The 22,790-nt window shown below is 39.6% G+C and overlaps 1 protein-coding gene across 3 annotated transcripts in view; it reads left to right on the plus strand.

Moving 5' to 3' along the window:
• The window catches only part of LOC132992977 (CAP-Gly domain-containing linker protein 4-like), a 41,059-nt gene that overhangs the window by 14,327 nt on the left and 3,942 nt on the right, over nucleotides 1-22,790 (plus strand). For 2 of the 3 annotated variants that reach the window (XM_061062597.1, XM_061062596.1), the window contains exons 8-13: nucleotides 7,325-7,460; nucleotides 8,892-9,017; nucleotides 14,815-14,910; nucleotides 16,205-16,399; nucleotides 16,535-16,669; nucleotides 19,215-19,338. In XM_061062597.1, coding sequence (XP_060918580.1) covers nucleotides 7,325-7,460; nucleotides 8,892-9,017; nucleotides 14,815-14,910; nucleotides 16,205-16,399; nucleotides 16,535-16,669; nucleotides 19,215-19,338 — 812 coding nt within the window. The remainder of the gene's footprint in view (nucleotides 1-7,324; nucleotides 7,461-8,891; nucleotides 9,018-14,814; nucleotides 14,911-16,204; nucleotides 16,400-16,534; nucleotides 16,670-19,214; nucleotides 19,339-22,790) is intronic. The other variant, XM_061062598.1, reaches the window with a different exon arrangement.

Below are 22,790 nucleotides of genomic sequence, written 5' to 3' on the forward strand. Positions count from 1 at the left end.
ACGTTTCCGATCATTGTACTTACACATATTTGCAACATTTTTTTCATATTTTTAACACCCAGTGGTGAAAAGGAAACAATACATAGAAATATATATATATTTTTTATTTATTTATCCTTTATTTTAGCAGGGAGGACCCACTGAGACCGAGGTCTCTTTTCCAGGGATGCCCTGCAGCAATAGAAAAATAGAAACAGCACAAATATAAACATATTAAAAGTTAACAATAATAGCATCTAGACACTGAAACACATATTCACACATGTAAACCATGTCCATTTAAATGAATTCACATTGTGAAACAGTTGCAATTTCCTTCCTGAAGTAGTTTGGACACGAGGTCTTTAAACACACTGTATGAAACAAGAGAGGGCAAATTAGCTCTCCTCTGAAGGTCATTCCATATAATGGGTGCAGCAACACTAAAGGCAGTCTTTCCCGATTCAGTTCTAAACCTTGGTGTTTTCAAAGTGATCCAGTTTTGAGACCTTGTCGAATGGCTCGATATGTTTATGGACAGGAGAGTAGTAAAGGTAAGCAGGGAGTTTATGTATAAGTGCCTTGTAAATAAACAAAATACTGTGCTGCTTTCCTCGTTGACCCAACGAGGACCAGCCTACAGAACGATAAAGGTCACAATGATGAGTTTGAAATCTGTCGCTTGTGATAAGGCGAAGAGCACTGTGGTATAAGGCATCTAAAGGCTTCAAGACAGAAGCAGATTGTGTCTCCATATTCCAAAACGGGCAGTATTGTAGCCTGGACAGTCTTTTTTCTATTATGAACTGTTAGGCAGGATTTGTTCCTATACAGAAAACCAAGTTGCGGTCTTATTTTTCCAGATAAACAAGAAATGTGAGACCTATACGACAAATCATGATCTAACCAGATACCTAAATATTTAAACTGTTGAACACACTCAATGTTTACATTGTCTACTGTTGACGATGTGGCATTAATGGGTTCAACGGTCTGTCTTGAGAAGATCATATGTTTAGTTTTTTCGGGGTTCAGTTTCAATTTAAGATGAACAAGAGTTTGCTGGAAAGAGTTAAAATCGGTCTGTAGCAATGAAAGTGCTTGAGTATTGGAGGGCGCAATGGCATAAAATATTGCATCGTCAGCATACAGGTGAATTTTACAGTTTTCAATATTTTCTGCAATGCTATTTATATACATTGTAAATAGAATTGGTCCAATCCATTGGTGCATACACAGTATGCCGATTCAAAATGCATATAACAGAGGCAGCATCTAGAGCGAGCTTTGTGCCTCATTGTTACAAGCATATAGATAGTCAGGTTAAGCATACTGTTAAAGAAAAAAAAAAGAAAAATTGATTTGATTCTTGGAATGACTAACAGACCTTCACTTGATGACCTGAGAGCCCTGGTAGGGTTGTAGTGTGTGAGCAGGTCAGAAATATACTTGGGAGCAGAACTTGTGGCTTTGCCTTTGCTACGAACATGAAACTAACTACCGGTATGTGTCAGGGCCTTCAGCAGACCAGCCTTCATTACTAAAATAACTAGTCCAACTCCTTTTTCTTTTACCTTTCATAAACAATAGCTTTATACAATTTAAAACAGAATTCTGGGTGAAGAAGCAGCTTCCTCTTCTGCCAGTGTTAAATGTTAGTGGAACTAATTGCTGCTCATCACTTGTTGTTTAAATTGTTGGTTAGGCTCATCTGAGTTCTCTTCTACCCGTGCTTTTTTTTAATGCATTATAAGGCTTGTGAATAAAGTACAAGAATCTGGGTAGGACATTAAACCTGATCATTTGCAATGTTGCTCTTCTTGCTTTATTTGGCAGAAAGATGACATGATGTGATCTAAAGAGTGCTGTTCCAAATGTTATCAAATTAAACTAACTTTGCTAAGTCTTCTGACTATTATGCGAGCATTTAAAAAAGGTGGAACACAAGAAAAAACTGACATACTTTATTGTTTTGCTTATTGTATTGGAATGTCGAGGTAAGATCTTACCCTGCTGTATTCCTGGAAATCGTTGTCTCCAGAAAGATTTAATAGTTAACACACAGTGCAGTAGTAGATTTTAATTTGCTTGTAAAAAGGAGTCAAATTCTTGCAGTCCTTACTCAAAATTGGAAGAAAAGTTGTGACCTTTATCTCGATCGTATTTTGCCCTCTTCAATGTAGGGCGTTGCGAGGGACAATTAGATCAACTCTTTGGTTTGGGAGGGGAGGCAGGGAGGTGGAAGCAGAGTCAACCAACAAATCTTTAAGATGCACAAGACAGAAAATGTCACTTTAACGAGCGTACTTTTCTAGTTTATCTACGAGATAATTGTTTTAATTAATAACTTTCACGTGACGTCACACACTTATTTACCGCCCACTGCTGCACGGAGAAGATACATAAAGCTGTCTGTACTTTTGTACACTTTGGATGTGTGAGGGGAGTGAATGTAACTGTCACTGAAGGGAAGTTCTGGCATGACTTTGCTCTTTATAGCCATCACAATAGTGTCACGAGGGGTGTATATAAGGGTTGAATATACCCCAAAACTTGCACTTTATCTTAATATCTCCATGTTTCTGCGATTGTCAGGGGGAGCAAACATGCAAAGTTTTGAAGAGATGGCAAATTAACGAGCCGATGCTGCAGCTTCACAGAGTGTCCGATGGTGGCAGACACTTCCCTGAGCTCTTTTTGCCCTCCGGGCCTCTGCACCAGTCAAGTGCCATTCAGCTCTACTGTGGTTTACTGTTATCAAAGACACAAGCTGCTTAATTTTTCTAAAACTATTTCAGCCCTCACCAAGAACTTTTTTTCTCAGTTGCTTAGCAACACCCTATTGGCAGTGGTCCAGTATTCAGGGATATGCCTGACTCTTAATTCTAGGACATCAACAGAATTCATTTGAGCAAGTTCAAGGTTGTCTACCTTTTTACTCTGTTTAATATCTGGTAACAATTTTATGAGTTTGAAAATGTTCAAACTCTTTCTCTTCATATATCTTTCTAAGTCATGTGTTTGTCATCAAACGTCACACAATCTATGGCTATAGCTGGCTGTGTTTACTTATCATGCTGCGGTGTAAACACTGGGATACACAACATGTTGTTCTTAGCATTTATGAAAAGTCTCTTCACCAGTTGCAGTGTAATTACTGTGTATGTTATAAATATTTGAAAGAATGCCATTGATCCTTTTGACTGCATCCCGTTGTGCGACTGGTCAAGACGTTAGTGTTTTCATCGTTACAGACGTGTTCCTTCAGCCTTCGCTGTAAGTCTTTTTATCGCAGCAACCTTCCTTTCAGTGCATTAAAACTACATATCAATGTGGCCAAAGCAATTCATTCAACAACCAATTTATTTTTGCCCTATTTCTTCTTGTTATTCAAAGAAATTCTGTGGTGTGTCTCCTGGACTTTACAACCAGCCTTCAGTGTGGTGTTGTAAGCCATGTGTAATCCTTTGATAGGTCATATAAAACATACACTTATGTAACTATGTCCAAGGGAGAGTTCAACTCTGACAGTTTGCTGTATAAGGCTCCTGTGGCACACTAAAATGAAAATCACACAAATCTTTGTACTTTGCGTTTAAATTTTTTGCACTGGCAACTTTCCAGTGACTGATGTGAAAATGTAGTCATCAGGCTGACAGCATGGGCTCCTTTCACCCGGAGTTTGCCCAGAGAGCCGACAAAGCAAAAAGAGACAATCACTGTTGTGAAATTGGCTCTGAATCACCTGACTCCTCTGTTGCAATTGTTACATTACCTTTGACATCCTGTTGCTTCTCACCTGCAGCTGACTTTGCACATAATGTCGATATTTTCAGTCTCTATTACAACCACACAGAAACCTTCTATGTGCACATGAACTCAGCAAAGTCTCAGGCGACTCTAAAACACTGTCACAAACTCGCATGCTAGTCTTCTTATTAAACACTAACTCAACTTTATCTAACCATTACTCTGCCTTCAGTCACTTTCTTTGTTTTTGGAAGTAAGTTCTATTTTTCATCACAATGGTTTTCAGCTACTGCATCAAGTATTATTACTTTGACACAAAGACAAGTGTAGTAAATACAGTGTAAGACAGTGGCTTCCTAATGATCTCTTTTAAAGGCTTTATTCAAGTTCAAGTTATCTTTATTAGTCAAATGCACAACATAACAGGCAAAGCAGTCATAGCTAGCAATGACATTTTTGTGTTCCAAGCTCTCCTTAATGATGCAAAAATAAAAATAATTATTAATAATGATTATGTGATTTTTCACACTTAAATATAATATAAATCAAGTATATCCTCTGAAAATAACTCTGTGAGTCATGACTGTCTACAATGGGTGTAACACCCGAGTCCCACTGTCAGTGATGTTTTCAGAGTTTTCAGAGTCCTATCTTTAGTTTGTTTACATCGCCAGGACGGCCGGCTGACTCCTCCCCTCACGTATAAAAGTTGTTTAATTGAGGGACTAGAGAAAAGAAGAATAACATACTGTACTCACTGCTTAACTGTGTTTCTAGATCACGCTCATTTCAGGTAAATTTACATGCAGTGTGAAGATACGAGCATAATAAAGATCGCTAGCATTAGCATGCTAACACAACAATGCAGCACAAGTTGTTTTGGTTTCATGCTGGTGCTCAAGGGCGACATCTGCTGGATCAAAAAATCACATATAAAGCCTTTAAAGAAACTGAAAATTAAAGAAAAAACGTGTTGGAAGATTTTTCCACATTGCTATTTCAAACAAACTAGAAGTGCTTCCAAGTTTAAGTTCTGTTGTTTTTTTTAGTACTAGCAGTGATTTGTCCACATAGCATATTCCATAAATGTCTTTTTGTCCACTTTGGTATGTAAACAACTAATTCTCTTGTGGAATCTTCAAAACAATAACTTCCCTTCATCGTGCTATTTTCTTACTTTGCATTGTCCTATTTAGTTTCTTTTGATTCTACAGTTTTCCATATATAGAAATCGCTTAAAATAAGGGACACCTAAATGATCATTTAAGGCTTAAATATAGTTTCAAATGTAATTCTGTGGAGTGTCTGCACACTAACAAGATCATCCCATGCAGCTGAGTTAGACCCTTTTTTTATAAAGAGAACACTAACCATGTCATGTCATGTAAAACATGTTGTAGTTAATATTGTGTTCCAGGGTTTCCATCTGTGAAGTTCACATGTTCAGTTATGTGTGGAAATAGCCCTCAGTTATTTGGGATGGCTGTTACTTTGTGCACCTTGTTTAAGCTTTTCTTATAAATATTGCCCGAGCACTGCAACTCTAGAAAAGTCAAGTTGATCAGCCTCTGAATGTTAAACAGCCATCAATGACAAGTAATCTAAGTCCCCCTTCATGATTGTGCTCTTGTTCCCTCATGTTAACTGAAAAACAAATTGGATACAGCTGCTCTACAATGGTTCTATGAAAAACTGTTTGATTTTTTTATGACCCCTGTGGCATTTAGGAATTTGTAATCTTTCTGAAATAACTTGACTTACATGAAAAAGATCCTGACAAAATGACTCTTATTCGTTCAGGGAGAGTGTTTTGTTCTCTCAGGGCTGAGGAGTTTATTACATTTGAATGGGATTTTTTAAAACGGTAAAATTCCTCACCATGAATTTAAGACTGTGAACCAAAAACGATGAAATGTGTGATCAACCTTTTTATTCTTTCAAAAGTGAAATTTGAAGGACTGGAACAACTCATCAAGTGATTGCTTCCTGGCTGAGAGATGCTTGTCTGACTGTGCTCCACCTGTCTGTCAAACCAAACACAGGCTCAAAGGCAATGCACTTCTGCTTGTGTAGGAGGTCAAAGCAGTGGAAGTGGGTGCTGGCACAAATGTTTTTTTTTTGGGTGTTACGACATGGTGGTAGGGTTCGCCTGTCAATCAATCATCAATACATTTTTATTTGTATAGTGCCAATCCACAACACGTTATCTCAAGACACTTTACAAAAAGCAGGTAAAAGACCATCCTCATTGTTATGTTAGACAAAAAAGAATTGGGATGGGGGTTGATGTTAGCATTAGCCTGACTTTCAGACATGCAGCAATGTGCTGAATACATTTTGAAGGAAGAGTTTCATGATCGGAAGAGTTGAGAATAAATTGAGAACCACAAGCATCAAAGCTCAGAATCTTCAAACATGTCTGACTTTCATACCACAGTCTTAAATTAGTGTTAGTCTGCAGTCAGTCAGATGTGTAAACCATCAGAGATTTTCATGATTGCTTCTCCAACTAAACTCTGAACTCTTACTATGGATATACAGAACCAGTTTTGAAACGCAGAATCATATCGACTGGAAACACCACAACAGTCCTCGTTATTATGATCCAATGAGAGCCTTAAAATCTGGAGAACCCCTTTACTAGTCGTTGGTGTGATTTTTGTTTATTTTTTATTTTTTTAAGTTTGTTTTACACATTTGCAACCTGAGGTACAAGACAAAGAAGTTGAGATCTTGACAAAACAACCGGAAATCACTTGTTATCAAGGAAAAAATAAGATGAGTTTTTTAGTATTGTTTTTCTAAATGTATATAGACTCACAGTGTTTTACCCACACTCTGGATTAATTTCCAACCAGCTGACAGAGAGCTGACATCACACTGTCAACAGCTGTGACCAGGGGCGATTTTAGGATCAAACCTTTAGCGGTCCTCAGCCTCTTTTTTAGACAAAAAATGAAATAAAAATAAATAAAACGGACAAAATAGATACAAAATAGCAAAACATAAGCAAAGATGCAGAGCAAAAATACAGACAAAATACATTTAAATGAGATGAAAGTCAAGCATTGATGTGAGGTTGGTGTGATTCTTGAGGCTGCAGTCGGCTCTGTGCCCTCGCTGTTTGACCATACGAACAAACTTAAACATATGTTGATGCACACAGAGACATGTAGATAGTACTCATTCCTGCCCTGTTGGACATTTGGTCTGAAGGAATCGGCCATTAATAGATTTTTTTTGTGCCACACTGAGAAGAGATTCAGAGAGCTGTGAGTTGTAGAGATTGACTAATCAGAATTCTCATTATCTTTCTGCCCTTTTTGACGCAATCTCTCATGCTTTGATCTCCATTATCCCTTTTAATCGTTTTTCTTCCTCTGGTGTTTTAGCGAACATCGCTGCATTAAAATGTTGTCGAGTGCCTGGTAGGGGGTTCTGCCCTTGACATAACACATGGCATGAAGATGTAATGATTTCACAAACTGCTCCATGGCTGGACATTTCATTTCGCTGCATGTCTTGATTTTATTCTGATTTGTTTTTCACACAGTGTTGTTTTGACTCTCTGCGGTATGTAATTGTCTGTAAACAGGTTGGCACCCTGCGGTTCTGTGGCAGCACAGACTTCTCCGGAGGCCTCTGGGCTGGAGTGGAGCTCGACAAAGCAGAAGGGAAGAACGACGGCTCAGTGGCAGGCGTTCAGTATTTCACCTGTCGACTGAAACATGGTAGGTCAAGCAACAGCTGAACACACAGACGCACCCGAATGTTTCATCAATTACTTCAAACAGAATGGACTTGATGGGACTTAATTGGTCCAATCAGATGTTCGCTGGTGTCTAATCTAACGGAAGATTAGATTTGTCCAAGTTACAAATTGTCATCAAGTTGAATGATTCTAAATGAGTTTGTACAACACATCTATTTCTGTTGTGTATTTACCCTTTTAACCTCCTCCCATTTCTAAAATCTAATTCAACTCAAAGGGTTTATTGGCAAGAATATGTCAAAAACAATTCTGCCAAAGCATAAAAAATGGATTGGTTTGACATTTAGCAAAACACAAATAGATCAAGTCGTTAAATGCTAATTCATCAAATGCTTGGGCAGCTTTTTGTTAAAATCTGCCAAATGTACACCGATATGACTTTGTGTGGTTGTGCTCCACATGTTCAATAGACTGTGTTCAGATCATTTTTTAGTTCCACTCAGTGATACTGTTTGATTATCTGTTCCTCAGTTTGTAACACACCGTCACACATTCTGTAGCTAAGTAAAGTACATAGTCCTGCAGTGTTTCTCACAGGATTTCATGAGACTATGGTGGGGGGACACGGAACCCTCTAGGAGGGTCCGGGGGCATGCACCCCCAAGAGAAAAATTTGTACATTTTAAAGTATGATGCATCAATTTTGTGCAAAATTAAGAGGTTAAATGTATTGAAAAATTTGTTTTCTTCAATTTTGTGCTCTTGTAGTGCACAAATTGTCAAAACATAAAATCCAATGCCCATGGAAGTTAAATGGCTTTAGGCTTGGCCCATAGAGACCCTCAAGCAGGCATACTGTTCCATCTCCTCTTTCAGTTATGATTATCGCTCCTCTCCAGCCTCTTTTTATCATTCCTCCACAACATGCTTCTATTTGATGACGTCATACAATTTGCTGCGCAAAAGCATATTTTATTATTTGATTGTAATGTTCAGTATTATAAATATTTAGAGTATTAAAGTCTGTTGTTTGTCCATGTCCATCTAAAACACATTTCCACTGTGATGATATTATTTCTGCCAAACATGTAAGATGTAGTACATTTCTCTCTCTTTACCTCAGCTGTCTCTGAATGATGTAAGACTCTTTCCTTCGGTTAGACTGAATCACTGAATCTGTATTTTGTCATCATGATCCGTCTCCACTGTGTGCCTCTGACTTGAAATAGACTTTCGATTTAAGAACCTAATTTTGTTGATTGTGTTGAGTTTTGGTTAGACTTCATCCATATTCTAGATGGGCATCTTTTGTTACTTAAATAAGGTTTATTAAATTGTGGGAAAGCAGTGATGGTCTAAAGATGAACAGCATAAGTTCAGTGAGTCTCAATCTGATATGATCTATAAACTGTGAATGGTGTTAATTGTTTAATTCTTGTTTTTTTTCCAGGCATCTTTGCCCCACTCTCTAAGATAAGCAAACCTTTGGAAAGACATAAATCCAGCATCACAAAGACACCAGTACGTCCCCCACGTCGCATTGACCTGTCCCGCATCACCTCCAAGATAAACACAGGTAAAGAACCCGCTCAGCTCACAGCTCATCACACTTCCTTACATGACTGTTTTATAAAATATCCCTTGTTGTCTTTGATATTCTATCAATATGTGAAAATTATACTTTAAACAAGACACTTTAAAACAGTTTGAGAAAGCTTTGGATGTCGTTCATGCTCCATCTGGCTCTATGTCTCTGTATCATTGAAGCTGTGCTCAGGTTCTATCAGGTCATTATGAGGATCACAAGTGCAGACAAGTTTGCCTGAGGAGTTGTTGCACAAAGTACTGTTAATAAAAAAAACAACTTCAAATTATCGAGTGATGACCTAACTTAGAAAGACGGTGAAAGCGAAAATGTGTGAACTTGTATTGACATGGTTGCAAAAAGATGTGAAAGGGGCAAATGCTGCCTCATGTCACAGGTAATGTCATGTTCAGTCCCCTGGAGGAGACCAGAGGATATGTTATTACACTTATATTTCACAGGACACACCGAAACAGACTTTCAGAAACACAAAAAGTTGGAGTAATAATATTATTTTGATAAATGACACCTTAATATTGTCATTAAGTTTTAAAAATCATTCTTTACGTGCACTCTCTTGAGGGGTTTTGGGACATAAGCTCGGCGTAGGAGCGTCCAAAGGACAAACAGTTGTCCATATTTTCATCACCTTGGGAATGAAGTGTTTGTGGTAATACTTCCCCATTTATCTGCTAACTGGATTAAAGCAACATCCACTTCTACTGTGATTCTTCTTCAGATCCTCAACCACCAGTTTCTTTCTGCCATGTCGTCATTGTCTACAGTTGGATATGTTATTGCAAAGATCTTTTTAATTCCTAAAAGACAGCTCAGTGTGAATCATCAGGGGGTGAAGCTTGGACTGATTATTCTCATCTATATATAAGTACGGAGGACACGGTGAGACATAAACTCCCCTGAAAGCAATAAACACAGAACCATTCTGGGGAGTCTCAGAAATTGCCAATCCAGTCCTCCTGATATCTCCTTAATGTCATTTGTACTTTCTGGTTGCTCAAACTAAATGTGTTTATGGTGAGAGAAGGTCATCTCGGCTTGTGAAGCACACTGGAGTTTGTTTCCCCTGCATGACGTCACAAAGTCAAAGAGGTCAAAAGAGAGACAAGAACGACGTCAACTTCACATATTGTCTCATAACTCAGCCCGGGGACTTTACAGTGTCAACAATAAACATATCCTGTTTGTTACATTACTTTGAAATAGAGCGTCACAGGAATGAGTCCTAAAACCCTGAAGTAAGTTATCATTTGAGCGCCATGGGGTCTAACGTCTAAAAGTCAACAGGGATTTTGAATGGGTTTGTGGTTAGCCCCCTGAAATAAGGTCTGTGGTTAACACAAGTTGAAGAGATGTTGGTGTTTTGTTAGACCACATAAACTACGTTAGGTAATACCCACACTTGTGGATTTTGAAGTTTTTAAAAAGGTGGTTGCTTACAAGTGGCTAAATGTGACTACAGCGGTTGTCGGGGACATTAAACGTCATCACACCGGACACAGAGGCCGGGAACTCTCTCACTAGTCGGAGACGTCTCCTGTAGGTTTAATCTTTAGGTTAAGGTGAATATTATGTTAGTAAACTATTTATTAAGCTACGTGGATTAGTTTATCGGAGATCGTCTGAAGCATAACGTTAGCTTTTTACTTCTGTCGGCCGCATTAACGCTTCAAACATCATAAAAATGTTCATCTGTGGAGATTATCCTGCTGAACAAAACGCCTACGCTTCAGAAACGTGTGTTTACCACAGAGATTATTTTCTGCAATGATCCAAAATCCAATGCAAAAATCTCATAGGTGAATTCTCAGTAGACCACATGGCGATGCTACTTCCGGGTTGTTCCTACAAAAATATGTCATATGGTTTGTTCTCTATTACATAAACATATCCTTGTTAGTTAATTGGATATAATTACGGCATCCCCAGTCTTTTTTTTAAGGGTTAAGCCTCATCACAAAGAGCTACCCAGAGAAGATGCTGAAAAGCAAAACTTAAAAATTGCCTGCTATAGTCTTCAAAAGTCTTGATCTGACAAACCAAGAAACATGTCTTATATAAATGGATTATGGTTAACCAAAGCACTGATACTTTATTGACCCCATGTCTGTCCATGAATCATTGATTTCATAGCATCTGCAATACTGAAGGGATTTAAAAAGATTCTTAACCAAAGGCTGCGAAGAAAGTACGCGAGCAGTGGCCAATGAGCCACCAAGAGAAGAGAGGGGGAATCATTAGGAGGAAGGTTGCATTTTTATTTTCTAACTTTCTTTTCTGATTGTTTATTTTTCTCTTTCATGTTGGTTATGTTCTGATGCAGAATGAACACATCCTCACATCCGCCCAACTCTGCAACTCGGCTCACAGATACCTGCAGCTTTCATGCAGCCACAATACTTTAACGACGTCGCCTCACATTTTGCCACGCCCCTTTTGTGTCTCATACAGTTGCATCAGATACCCCCCCCTTTAGTGTCTCTTGCTGCTAAACAACACTCATCTGTAGCTCTTACGGGAACACAGCCATTAATGATACCAACAATGAATTCCTGTACCGACAGTTTTCGTGCTGACACAATCGGCCTTCATCCTTTTCATAAACTCCATGGTGTCCATCAGGTGAGTCACGACTCAAGCTGATGGCTTTCTGAACTTTTCTAGTGAGTATGAGTCATGTCACTGCCTGGCAGGATTTATCACATCTTGGCTTTCATATTTGTCTTCCTCAAATGCTTTTGAAAAGGAAAGTGCTGAGTCAATATTTTACAGCATTTGCATCAATTAGAGCGCTGATCAGACCTTCCCCTCATAGTCGTTGGATGTCCATATCCTCAGGTCCTCACTAATGTTGGTGGGATATACCTTCCAGACCTCTCAAGACTTCTTGTCTTTGTTGACTTGGTGGTTCTAGCGCCCTCTAGTGTTCAGCCCTGCATTGTGTCAGTATAATATTCAGATGTTTTGAAGGCCAATAGATGTGGACGTGACTGGAATAGTGAACCTCAGAGTGGCCTGTGGAATTTGGTGATTGATAGTCCAATTAAGCTGGGTTTAATAACCAGGGCATAGACAGGCTGAATAGCTTGGCAGCCATTCATCACAAGGGGTATGTGAGGGTGTTATGTGTGGCATGCAATGTGTGTGAGGGTGTGCGTGCCACCACCTCCACACAACCCAGGAACCAGACTAATTTATGACCAAATAATTTTAAGGGCCTTTGTCAGCCTTTTACTGCCCAACCTCGGAGAGAGCCACCATGTGTTTTAGCTTCCCACTGGGTCAGCCGCACACATCCCTCGCTCGTGTGTATCTAAAGATTGGACGAGTCATTGTGGAAATGTCTCGTCTTGCTAACCAGGAGGGACAGACACAGCAGAGTGGCCCCTATTAGAGTGCATCAACTGTAGCTCAGGCCTCAAAGGGCAGCAGGAAACATAGACAGCTCTCACAAAGCAACACTGCTTGATTTCATAAAGCACCCGTCTGTGCTGCAGTGTGTCACTTGAAGCCAAAGTCAGCCTGTGGAAGCGATAGATGGAGCCGGGAGGTCCCTGCTAGCTAAAGGTCAAGTGACAAAAATGTTTGGTATTCTGAGTTGAAATGTGGTCTTCTCTTTGGAGTTCAAAGGAGAGACCACAACTCTCGGCCTCTGAGGGAAACATTTCACAGCTCTTTCCAAATGTGAGCTGAAATGGCAATCAATACCAGGCTGATTTAGGATGTTTTAGAACTTGGGTTAAATATGAATGAGTTTGGAGTAATGTGAGATGGTTTATGTGACAGATTTCTGACTGAATGGAATCAGAAGTGGATATCATTGTTTTTTTTCTTCCTTAAATTTGTGTTTATATACATTAGATGATTATTAAATGAGCTACTAAAGGCCAGAATCTAAAAGGCCTATTGTGACGGTTTTAGTTGGCAAGACTTTAATTTAATTTTTGTTTGTTTTCTGGGGTGCCAGCGAGGTTGTCCCTGTCAAAAGTCGTTTCGTTTTGTTTGTTATTTAAAGTCACCACACTTATTTGATTAAGAAAAACAACACAAAGGATGTAAAAGTATTAAACTAAACCATCTTATAAATAAATAATAAGAATGAAAATGAAAACTGCCACACAAGTTCACTTATTCACTCATTCTTGTATTAGGTAACAGAAAACAGAAAAACCCAACAACACAAAAATATATCACCAGCAACTCTGATCAAAACAAAATATTTTCAGTCTCTCTCTCTTCCAGTGGTAAAACAAACAATCAACAAAAAATGATCCCTTTTCAGGCCCTTAATGTTACGTTCAAAAAACAAAAATGAGTCTTTCTGGGTCAAAAATAAAATAAAAATAGTCCAAAAGAAATAATAGTCTGTTCAGTTCAAAAAACAAAATAACTCACAGTGTGTCAGGTCCGGTCAGAGCATGTCAGAGAGCCGTAGCCAGTGGTGTGTGAATTGAACCGGCTGTCACAATGTTATTCCACTGATGTATAATTACCATCAACAAGTGGTATATCAAGCACATTGTATTTGGAGATATAAAGTAGTTAAAGAAAAACAGGAAGTGTTGTTTCTCATGATGTTTGAGTCAGTACAGAGGCTTCTTTTCAAGTCCTCTTGTTCTTGTGTGTTCACTGTCATTGGGGCTGTTGTGTGGGTGTTACTGCTTGTCTCAGCATATTTCACTGTTTTTATTGTGCGTCTGAGTTAAAGAGTCTTAGTTCAATCAAGAAAAATTGCCTCTAAGTATTTTTGGTTTCGCTGCTACTCGACAATGTCACACTGTCCCTTATTTGCATTTCTTCTCTCCTCTGCTTGTTTTATCTTCAGTGTGGAGCTTCACTCCCTCTGCCTTTAACTTTTACCTCTTCTACTCTTAACACACTGTGTGTCTTTTCAGTTACCTTCATTGATATTCTGCCTATTCTGACAAACTTCATGAACTTTATAAACTGCTTTTTCTGTGTGTGTTATAGACATGAATATCACAGCTGTTAATCATATTCAGTTACCACAATCAAAAAGGTTGTTTATTTCATTTATTTTGATTTTGAAATACTTTATTAATCCGTGAGGGAAATTCTGTTTTTACACTCTGTTATTGAGAGAAATGCTGCTCTCACACATGCACAAACAGGAGCTGTGGACATGCATGAGTGGAGAGATGTCAGAGTGGGGCTGCTACACAATGCTACACAGGAAGCGCACCAGAGCAGTTGGGGGTTCGGTGCCTTGCCCAAGGACACCTCGGTAGTACTCGGGAATTGCTCTGGCACCTCTCCAGCTTCCCAACTCAAGTCCTTACACACTGAGCTACTGCCGCCCCCTTCATTTAGTGTATGAGTTGATGGTAGGAGTGGGCAATTAATCGAGTTTCAATTTAAACCATCACTGAGCTGTTGGGCTCATTTTGCACATGTTATTTTTGGCCTTAAGAGTCCATCACAACTATCTCACAGACATAGTAAATAATATGTTGTTTTTTGTTATTATTTTTCACTTGTGTATTTTAATTTGTTCAAAGTGTTCAGAGTGTTTCAGTTTCATAAATGCAAATGATCCTGATTCTGTAAAATGAACGAGTCATCGTGTTAAATATTCATGATCTCAATATCAATGAAAAATTATTGTGATAACGATTTTTTGCCAGAATTGAGCAGCCCTGATTGATGGTAGAAGTTTGTCATGTTAAAACAAAATCTGCTGACCTGAGAACGTATTGACTTTGTGTTTGGAAGTAGTCACCATGTCTTTTGTCTGTGTGTGGGTGGAAAGGTTTATCTCCATCTGTCCATAAACCCCTTGAAAATCACCAGAGTCCACCTGGTCTCAGTCAGGGTTCAGAGGGAGACGCCTCAGTGACAAAGACAGGTATCAGACTAACAGCTGAGTGGGCTTAAGTGTACTGTCTGTCAGAGAGCAGGGTGTGGGAGTCAGTCTGCACAAATCTGTTAAAACTGAAATTATTCAAGTTATAGTTCGACTCCCTGAACCCCCCGTTACCCCCTGTCTCTGATAATTAGTGCATCTTAATAACTGAATCCAACATCACAATCCATCTGCTCAGGGTTAGGGTTAGATAACTTTAGCAAAATGTTGAGAAGTTGTTTTTGGGAGATTACTGAAGGGAGTTCCAATTACAAAATGTAGCTGAATTTCTCTTAAAATGCTTCGGCTCAGAATTAATCAATTAGTCTTAGAGTTTGGGATTTAATGAACTCATCTGTCTGTAAAAATGTAAAAACGAGGCCTTTGAATGAGGCTCAAATAGAGAAATAGATACTTTATTGATCCTGAGGGAAATTCAAAGCATCCAGTAGCAGTTTACAAAGACGTACATGACATGAAACATTTGTTACAAATTAACCACTAAACCGACGCTCCCCCCCCCCCCCCCCCCCTCATACATATATATTAACCTGAAAAAAAGATTTAAAGAATACCTCTAGATGAAACAAACTTAAACTGTGCAATTAAAAAATAGATTTATACAAGAAATGTACATAACCCGTGCAGGGATAAAAATATATGTGACATTTAAACAAGAACCTATAAACAGTTGAGGAAAAAATCTGTAATTAAAAAAGAGTTGACCTTCTGAGGTTGTGTTGTTTAGATGTAGATTTAAATACTCTCTGAAGAGTGAAATCTCTTTCTGTCAAGTTGGGAAGGGATACATATTTCGGCCCTTAGTTTGTGGTCCTGTTACTGAGATCCAGCTGTAGAGGATTGAGCTCTCTTGATTTGTGCTGCCTTAAAAACCATGTGACACTTTGATTTCTGAAGAAGTAGTGTGGTAATTGTTTGGATCTGAGTGCTGTAGACGCTGTGACACTCAAAATAATGAAGCTCAGTCTTTCATTTTTCAATTCTGTTCCTTCTGAGTGGATTTAGTCCCTCCAATCAGCCTGGACAGATGGATTGTTGTGTTCAGTATTAAGAGGGAAAGCACTCAGGGTTGTGCTGTGTGATTTTTTTTTTAAAATAAGCACAATAGATAACAACCATTGCTACTAATGTCCCATTGGAGCTGAGATACAGCAGGATGCACGTTTTTGAGTATAAAGCTGATGTTATGAAAAGAATGTTTTATTAATGAACCTCTCACTCTTTCTTGAACTCGCTGTCCCCTGTGTTACTAATGTCTCTGTCTCGGTCATCACAGGTGTTCTCTCTCGCTCCCTGTCCTCTTCATCCTCTTCACTGGACTCTCGGCCTCCGCCAGGCCCACGACCTCGTCCCCTGCCGAGGCAACGCCATCCTGCCAGGCAGCGAAGAGAGCGCGTTTCCCCGGGTCACAAGACCACACCCTCACTGGGCCTGCACTCTACTCCTGACACCACTGCACTTCCTGCTGCAGGTCGTTCATACTATTCTATATCATAAGAAATCTAGTGACTGAATGAAGATGTTTTTATTCCATGATTTATGAATTAAATTGAGTGCAGTAATTATCAAAGTCATTTATTGAACACTCTTGGTTCTTCTCTTCCAGGTGTAGGAAGCCAAACCCCCTCAGCTAACAGCTCTGTGTGTGGGGGCCCCGAGATGCACGTCGGGGAGAGGGTGCTGGTGGTTGGTCAGAGGACTGGTGTTGTCCAATTTTATGGACAGACCAGCTTTGCTCCAGGTCAGTCGTTCAACCTGAAATTCACCCTGTAAATATTTTAGGTTTGAAACTTAAAACAGAGAACAGAGAGCACAGTTCCTCCATTGATCCACTCTTTATTGGGTTAAAGGGATACTTCACTCATTTGCATTAATCTTTGTATCATTACAAACCTGGTAGTATTTTTGAATGGTCGTGCATCCCGCCCTCATTTTCCCCTGAGATGAGAAATCTTTGTATCTCTGAGTCTGAAAAGGAGCTTCCAGTGACGCAAAATGATGATTTTTGCGTCACTGGAAGCTGTTGTGGTTAGCGGGGTGAAACTACAACGCTAGTTCCTCATATTTTCAACCACTGAAGCTACAGACCAATCACAGATCAGTGGGTGGGAACTCACTCCCAGAATCGAAACTTAACGTCCGCCATATTGCTTGGAAGCTATGCTAACAGGCTCTATGGAGAAAGCTGATAATGGCGAAAAAATATAAATGTAGCCGCAAGATGGCTGCTGCCGACAGGCCAGTCTTGTTTCTCGTCTGCTGCCGCCGCTGGCCGCACGGGCTGCCGGGGCCGCCACTGGCTGCAGCAGCTGAGAAACAAGACCGGCCAGGAATTTCCAAGATACCAATTCCTTCTGGAAGAAATCTCTGAATCAGTTGAGGAAACGGCCGTATGTGTTGAAGTAAATATTTCTGTAAATAGAGGACCTTAGTGGGAGTGGCCTGCGGTGCTGTGCATTCTGGGATTTGCTGTCTTTCATCCATATGAGCCAAAAAGACACTTTCTGCCTTTTCTCGGCCAAGAAGGCACCAACTTCAAAATGTATTTCACATTTCTACATATATGACCCAATGTCAATACAGATTCATGTTTCAACGGGTGAAGTATCCCTTTAATGCTTTGCATCCTCTTTAGCACAAAAACCTGATGAGGTCTAGTTTTTGTATCAGTAAACGACTTATCTGACTCAGGATGAATGTAATTATTTAAATGTGAATGATGTGTAGATTTAAAGCTCTCTGAAAGTCAGTTTCTCACAAATAACATCGTTGTGGAGTTTCAAAGCTTTATGGTAACAGTTATTTTTTTCAGAACAAAAACCTCAACAGAACACAAAATAATAATTTCAGTAAGCACTCTGTGACTGAAAAGATTCCCCACTGAGAGGTTTCACACTTCACTATATGAACGATTTGACATTTGTTTATCATTCTGCAGCAAATGCATCAAATGTTAGACAGTTAGGGTTCAGTTAGGTTAAAACAAACGAGGCTCCGAGAGGACCAGACTTTGTTGAAGTTGTACCCTGAAAAAGGTTCTGCTCGGTTATTATTAAGTATTTGGCACCTTGAGTTTGGAAAATACTTTAAAAAGCCTTCAAAGCCCATATGAAATATTTAAAATCCCTGTGAATAAATGATGGCTGTCCTTCCTTTGCTGCTTTCAGGACATGCATATGTTAATCAGTTGTTTGAAATGTTGCCTTCAGAAAACAAGTGAAGAGTTGTGCAGCTGAGGTAATCGTGGCCTTGTTGTCATTACAGAGTGAAAAATAAACATTTTTTAATCCTTTGATTAGAAAATAAATAGAATACATCAGAGTCCCCGTCTGCAGAATGAAACAGAATATTAATGTACAGTAAATCTATTTGCCTTCTTACATTACAGTCAATGGGAGCTAGACCTCGCAGGCATACTTTTAAAATCAGTTTAATTATTTTTCCTTTTGCATACATGCTAAATAAGTTCACTTTAAAGAAATGGGAAAACGATCAGGCTTATGGACGGGCAATCCTTTATCTCTCTTAATACAGAATATTCCTTAATAATTACTATGCCAGTTAAACCCACGACTCTCCAGGAAACAGTCGGCCTAATTGTTCAATCTCATGTTCAATACTCTTATTGCTCCATGTATAAGTCAATAAAAGTCCTCTTTTTCAACTGGCATGATCTGCATTATAAATTCATTCACATGTAATTGCAGCATCAGACGTTAAGTTAAACAGCAGATACTTGAAAATAAGATAAGAAGAAGCTGCTGCAGAGCAAAAGCCATTTGAAAACCGAGAAACAGCTCACATTATTCATTAATATTTAGGCAGCAGTCCTTTCAGGCTTCAGTCATGTATGAATAAGTTCTAACGTATCTCACACCACTGAGGATCATGTTTGAAGGGATTTCTGTATTAACTTTCCTTTGATACTTTGAGCAATGCTCTGTAATCTCAGCCTCAGTGCACCGAGCTCTGCAGCTCTATATACCAAAAGTAGCTTTTCCTTCTGAACATTTCACAGTAAATTGACTCCTTTTTGCATTATTATTAAAAACTATTGATTCTGCTGCAGTCTAGTCATACTCCTATACAAACTGATTCATTTTAGGTCTTAAGTGCTTCAGTTACAGATATTATAAACACACTTAAAAAAACCACAATGCAATCACAGGGAACATCATTGTCCACATGTAGAGACTAACTTCAAATGTTACACTTTAAACGACCCCCATACTGTCGGTTTTATGAACTACATCAAAGCCAATCTGTCCATCTATCTGTGTGTGCAGGGCTCTGGCTGGGCATTAAATTGGACAAACCAAGTGGTAAGAATGATGGATCAGTGGGAGGAGTGAGGTACTTCAGCTGCCCACCGAAACATGGCGTCTTTGCTCCACCGTCTCGTGTTCAAAGGTGAGTGCAGAAAAAAATAATTTGACCAAACGCCCTGAAAACCCTGCGGTTGTGTTTCATTACTCCCATCAATACTTGGGAGGGCACTAATGAGCTCCTATGACCGTGTCATTTGTGTGTGTTGACACTTTTGATTTTTGCGCTCAATGGGAAAACAATCCTCGTCCGTACTTGTGATTAAAGAGAGTCCCAGTTTTCAAACCTGGAGCCTTAGGCCTTCACCCAGCAAGACTCCTCCCTTAATGTGGCACCAAGTTATGAACCTGTGCAGTCATCACTGCCTTCAACATGGATTACAGGTAATGATAAACTGGGATGTGTGGTATGTTTAGATTAATAGAGGTGACATTTCTCACTTGAAAGTTACTTGGCTAAAGTAAAAGTCACCTTAAAGAAAATAACTGAGTCTTAAAGTAGCTAATTATAAATCTACTTAAGTGTCAAAAGTATCTGTTGTTAAAATATACTTAAGCATAGTAACTAAAAGTACAAAGACGGCCAGATTTCTTTCAGTGTGTTTGACATTCAGTCCCACCCGCACAAACTCTGACAGTTCAAGTCAAGATTCAGAAAAACAAACTCTGTGTCCAGTTAAAGGAATAAAAAGATAACACACTATGATGTGTAATGTGATGTGTTGACTTAAGCACCACACATGACTAATAAAACTACAGCTTCCTCCCTGAAGGAAACTCGAGGATAAAGCAACACTCTCATCCTCATCATGCGTTCCTATGCAGGAGAATGAATCAGACCTAATGACACGCGAAGTTTGGTGGTTTCCCCACCACATTTCTATTTTACCACTTCTCTGGTCCTGTTCTCACACATGTGGAGGTAACTGAATGTGTGAAGCGCTTTGAGTCCACAACATATTTACACAAGGGGGCAACAAAGTGTATCGTACAAACCACAGACTGTATATAAGAAATAAAGCAGGCAGTTTGCATCACCCACTGCTTTGTGAACAAAAGTTTTCAATCCTGCTGCTTTTTGAATTTGGTCTGAATCCTGGTATTTTGAAACCAGTAGTAACCATATTTGGACAAAAGGTTGAGGCTGGAGAGTAAGCAGGGGTGAAGCCTAGCTCACACTGCAGGAGAATCGGGCCGATTTGAGCTCCCATCCTTCCTTCCCCACAATCTCAGGGTCGCTCCCGACTCCAGGCTGCTCGGACCCGATTATCTGCTCAGATTATCTTGTAGTGTGAGCGGTACAAAGATCCAATCTTAACGTCCCCGATCTGCCTGGCGATCGTCGGGGACGCCCCGATTTTTTTCAAACATGTTTGATATTTAGAATTTAGAAATCTTGATGAATACGTCATGAAAGGGTCCGGCAGAAGTTATGTGTGACTACAATATAATAACGAGAGACAAGGGAGGACTGTAGTCATGGCGACCAGATCATCAGTGCATCACTTTTCTGAAACTTGTCTCCATATATCTATGATTGTATCAACTTTCCTCTATCCTACAACAACATCCACTTCCTTCTCTTTCACCAACTGTCGTCCTTTGTTTTTTTCAAATGAAACTTTATTAACAATTGTCAACACTCCATCTCGATTTCACTCGTACAGTGTGAGCTCTCCGGCCGTGCCCGACAATCAGGTCGTACAGTGTGAGCACGTCAATCTGAAGGTCTGGTCGGGCGTCGTAAACAATTCAGTCGTACAGTGTGAGCTGACATGCCACCCTGACTTTTATACAATCGGGGAAAAATCACACAGTGTGAGCCAGGCTTTAACATGAAAGAGAGGGTGCTTAAATTGTCTAGAGAGAAATAGTTACATTATATAAACTTATTAGAGAGATAACAAGCTGAGTCCTCAAGGGGTTTTGTAGTACAGCTGAATGCAGTTTTTTAGGTTCCTGGCTCTAAACGTGTTATCAAAGAGAGGACGCTTTGTCACAGAGAATCCCCCTGCTTATCAGTTCTGGGATCATAATCCATCCATCCTTTATCTGTACTGTTTATCCTTTCTGGGTGTCGCAGGAAGGCTGAAGCTGATCCCAGCTGACATTAGTCAAGAGGTGAGGTATACCCCTGACAGACGGCTGGACGATCTCAGGGCTGACTAATAGAGACAGACAACCGATTCACACCTGCGGGCAATTTAGAGTCACCATTTAGAGTGTTCAGACTGTGGGAGGAAGTCAGAGTATCCAGGGGGAACATGAGCAAGCACAGGGGGGACGAGCACAGAGAGTCTCCTTCAGACCGAGGAGGAGAATATGAAAACCTCCTCACCACCACGGCCTTTGACTTTGATTAACAAAATAACCATAATGCTGTTTTAAAACGACTTGAAACCATGAATTCAAGAGGATATCGTTTATTAAGGTGATAAATGAGAAGTAGTGTCATGCTGTGGTAGATCTGAATACATTCTTATTTTTGCAGCCTGTGGTGTCACCCACTGTTGGATCTGGAGGACAAATTTCTTTCTGCAAATCAGATTGAGTTTGCACACTATGCAGATTAAGTATTGAATCAACAGATGCACCAAAGTGGCTCATTATACACATCCTTTAGTCCTGGGGATGTGGAAACAGTTGTCTGACAAACATATTTGAAGTCACTGGCCGAATCTTTTTGTTTTCTACATCACGTTTTCTGCAAGTGGAAAAAAAAACGATTCACCTTTTTTTATTGGATGACTCATTAACAGCACTTAGGCTCAAGTGTTTAATATGTGTCATAACCGAGTGAAAGAGAAAAAGCAGTTAACATCTCAAGTACAAGATTTGTATATTTAAAAGGGTGAGAGGCTCTCAAGGTTTGAGGGAATTGCTGATTAAATTAAAACATTTAGTTGGAAGGTATAATTAGTTCCTTCACCTTCCTCTGCTGCTTCACCTCAGTGCTGTCTCACCTTTCAGGGGAACTTTCCCCTCCCCCCTTTTCTCCTCTTTTTCTCAAACAGCTGTTTACAACATCTTTGAAATAAAAGCTGCTTTTTAGAGAGTTGGTGCCTGAGTGTTTTCATGCTTTCCTATTCACGTCCTTTCCTTCTCTTCTGTTTTGTCTTAATGGTGAACATAGTGTGCTCGACAGAGTACATAGTCTCCCTCAGTCTAATGGAGAATCTCACATATTCTCTCCATTCTGCAACGACTTTCTCCTCTTTTCTTTTCATGTCAGCAAGCTACGACAACCCATTAGGAAAGCAAACATCTTTTTCCTAAGTACACTTCCTATCGTCCTTACTTTTGTTACCTTTCCCTTCCACTCACATCACCCAAAAAACAGGGCAACATTTTTTTCATCTTTTCCTCATTTGTTGACATTGGCAGCATCCCTCTTAATGGCTTTCAGGGCTCTAATGTTATCATAGTCAAAGTGTCACTGTTGTGCTAGAAGCAGAAAATTCAACTTTCTCTCCCTTGTAGCTGCTGTGAGAAGAGGGGGGTCATCGTCAGTGGCACGCCTGGTCAACCCTCCTTGAC

The sequence above is a fragment of the Labrus mixtus genome, chromosome 18 (assembly GCF_963584025.1).
Source record: "Labrus mixtus chromosome 18, fLabMix1.1, whole genome shotgun sequence".
In the NCBI taxonomy this organism is placed as follows: domain Eukaryota; kingdom Metazoa; phylum Chordata; class Actinopteri; order Labriformes; family Labridae; genus Labrus; species Labrus mixtus.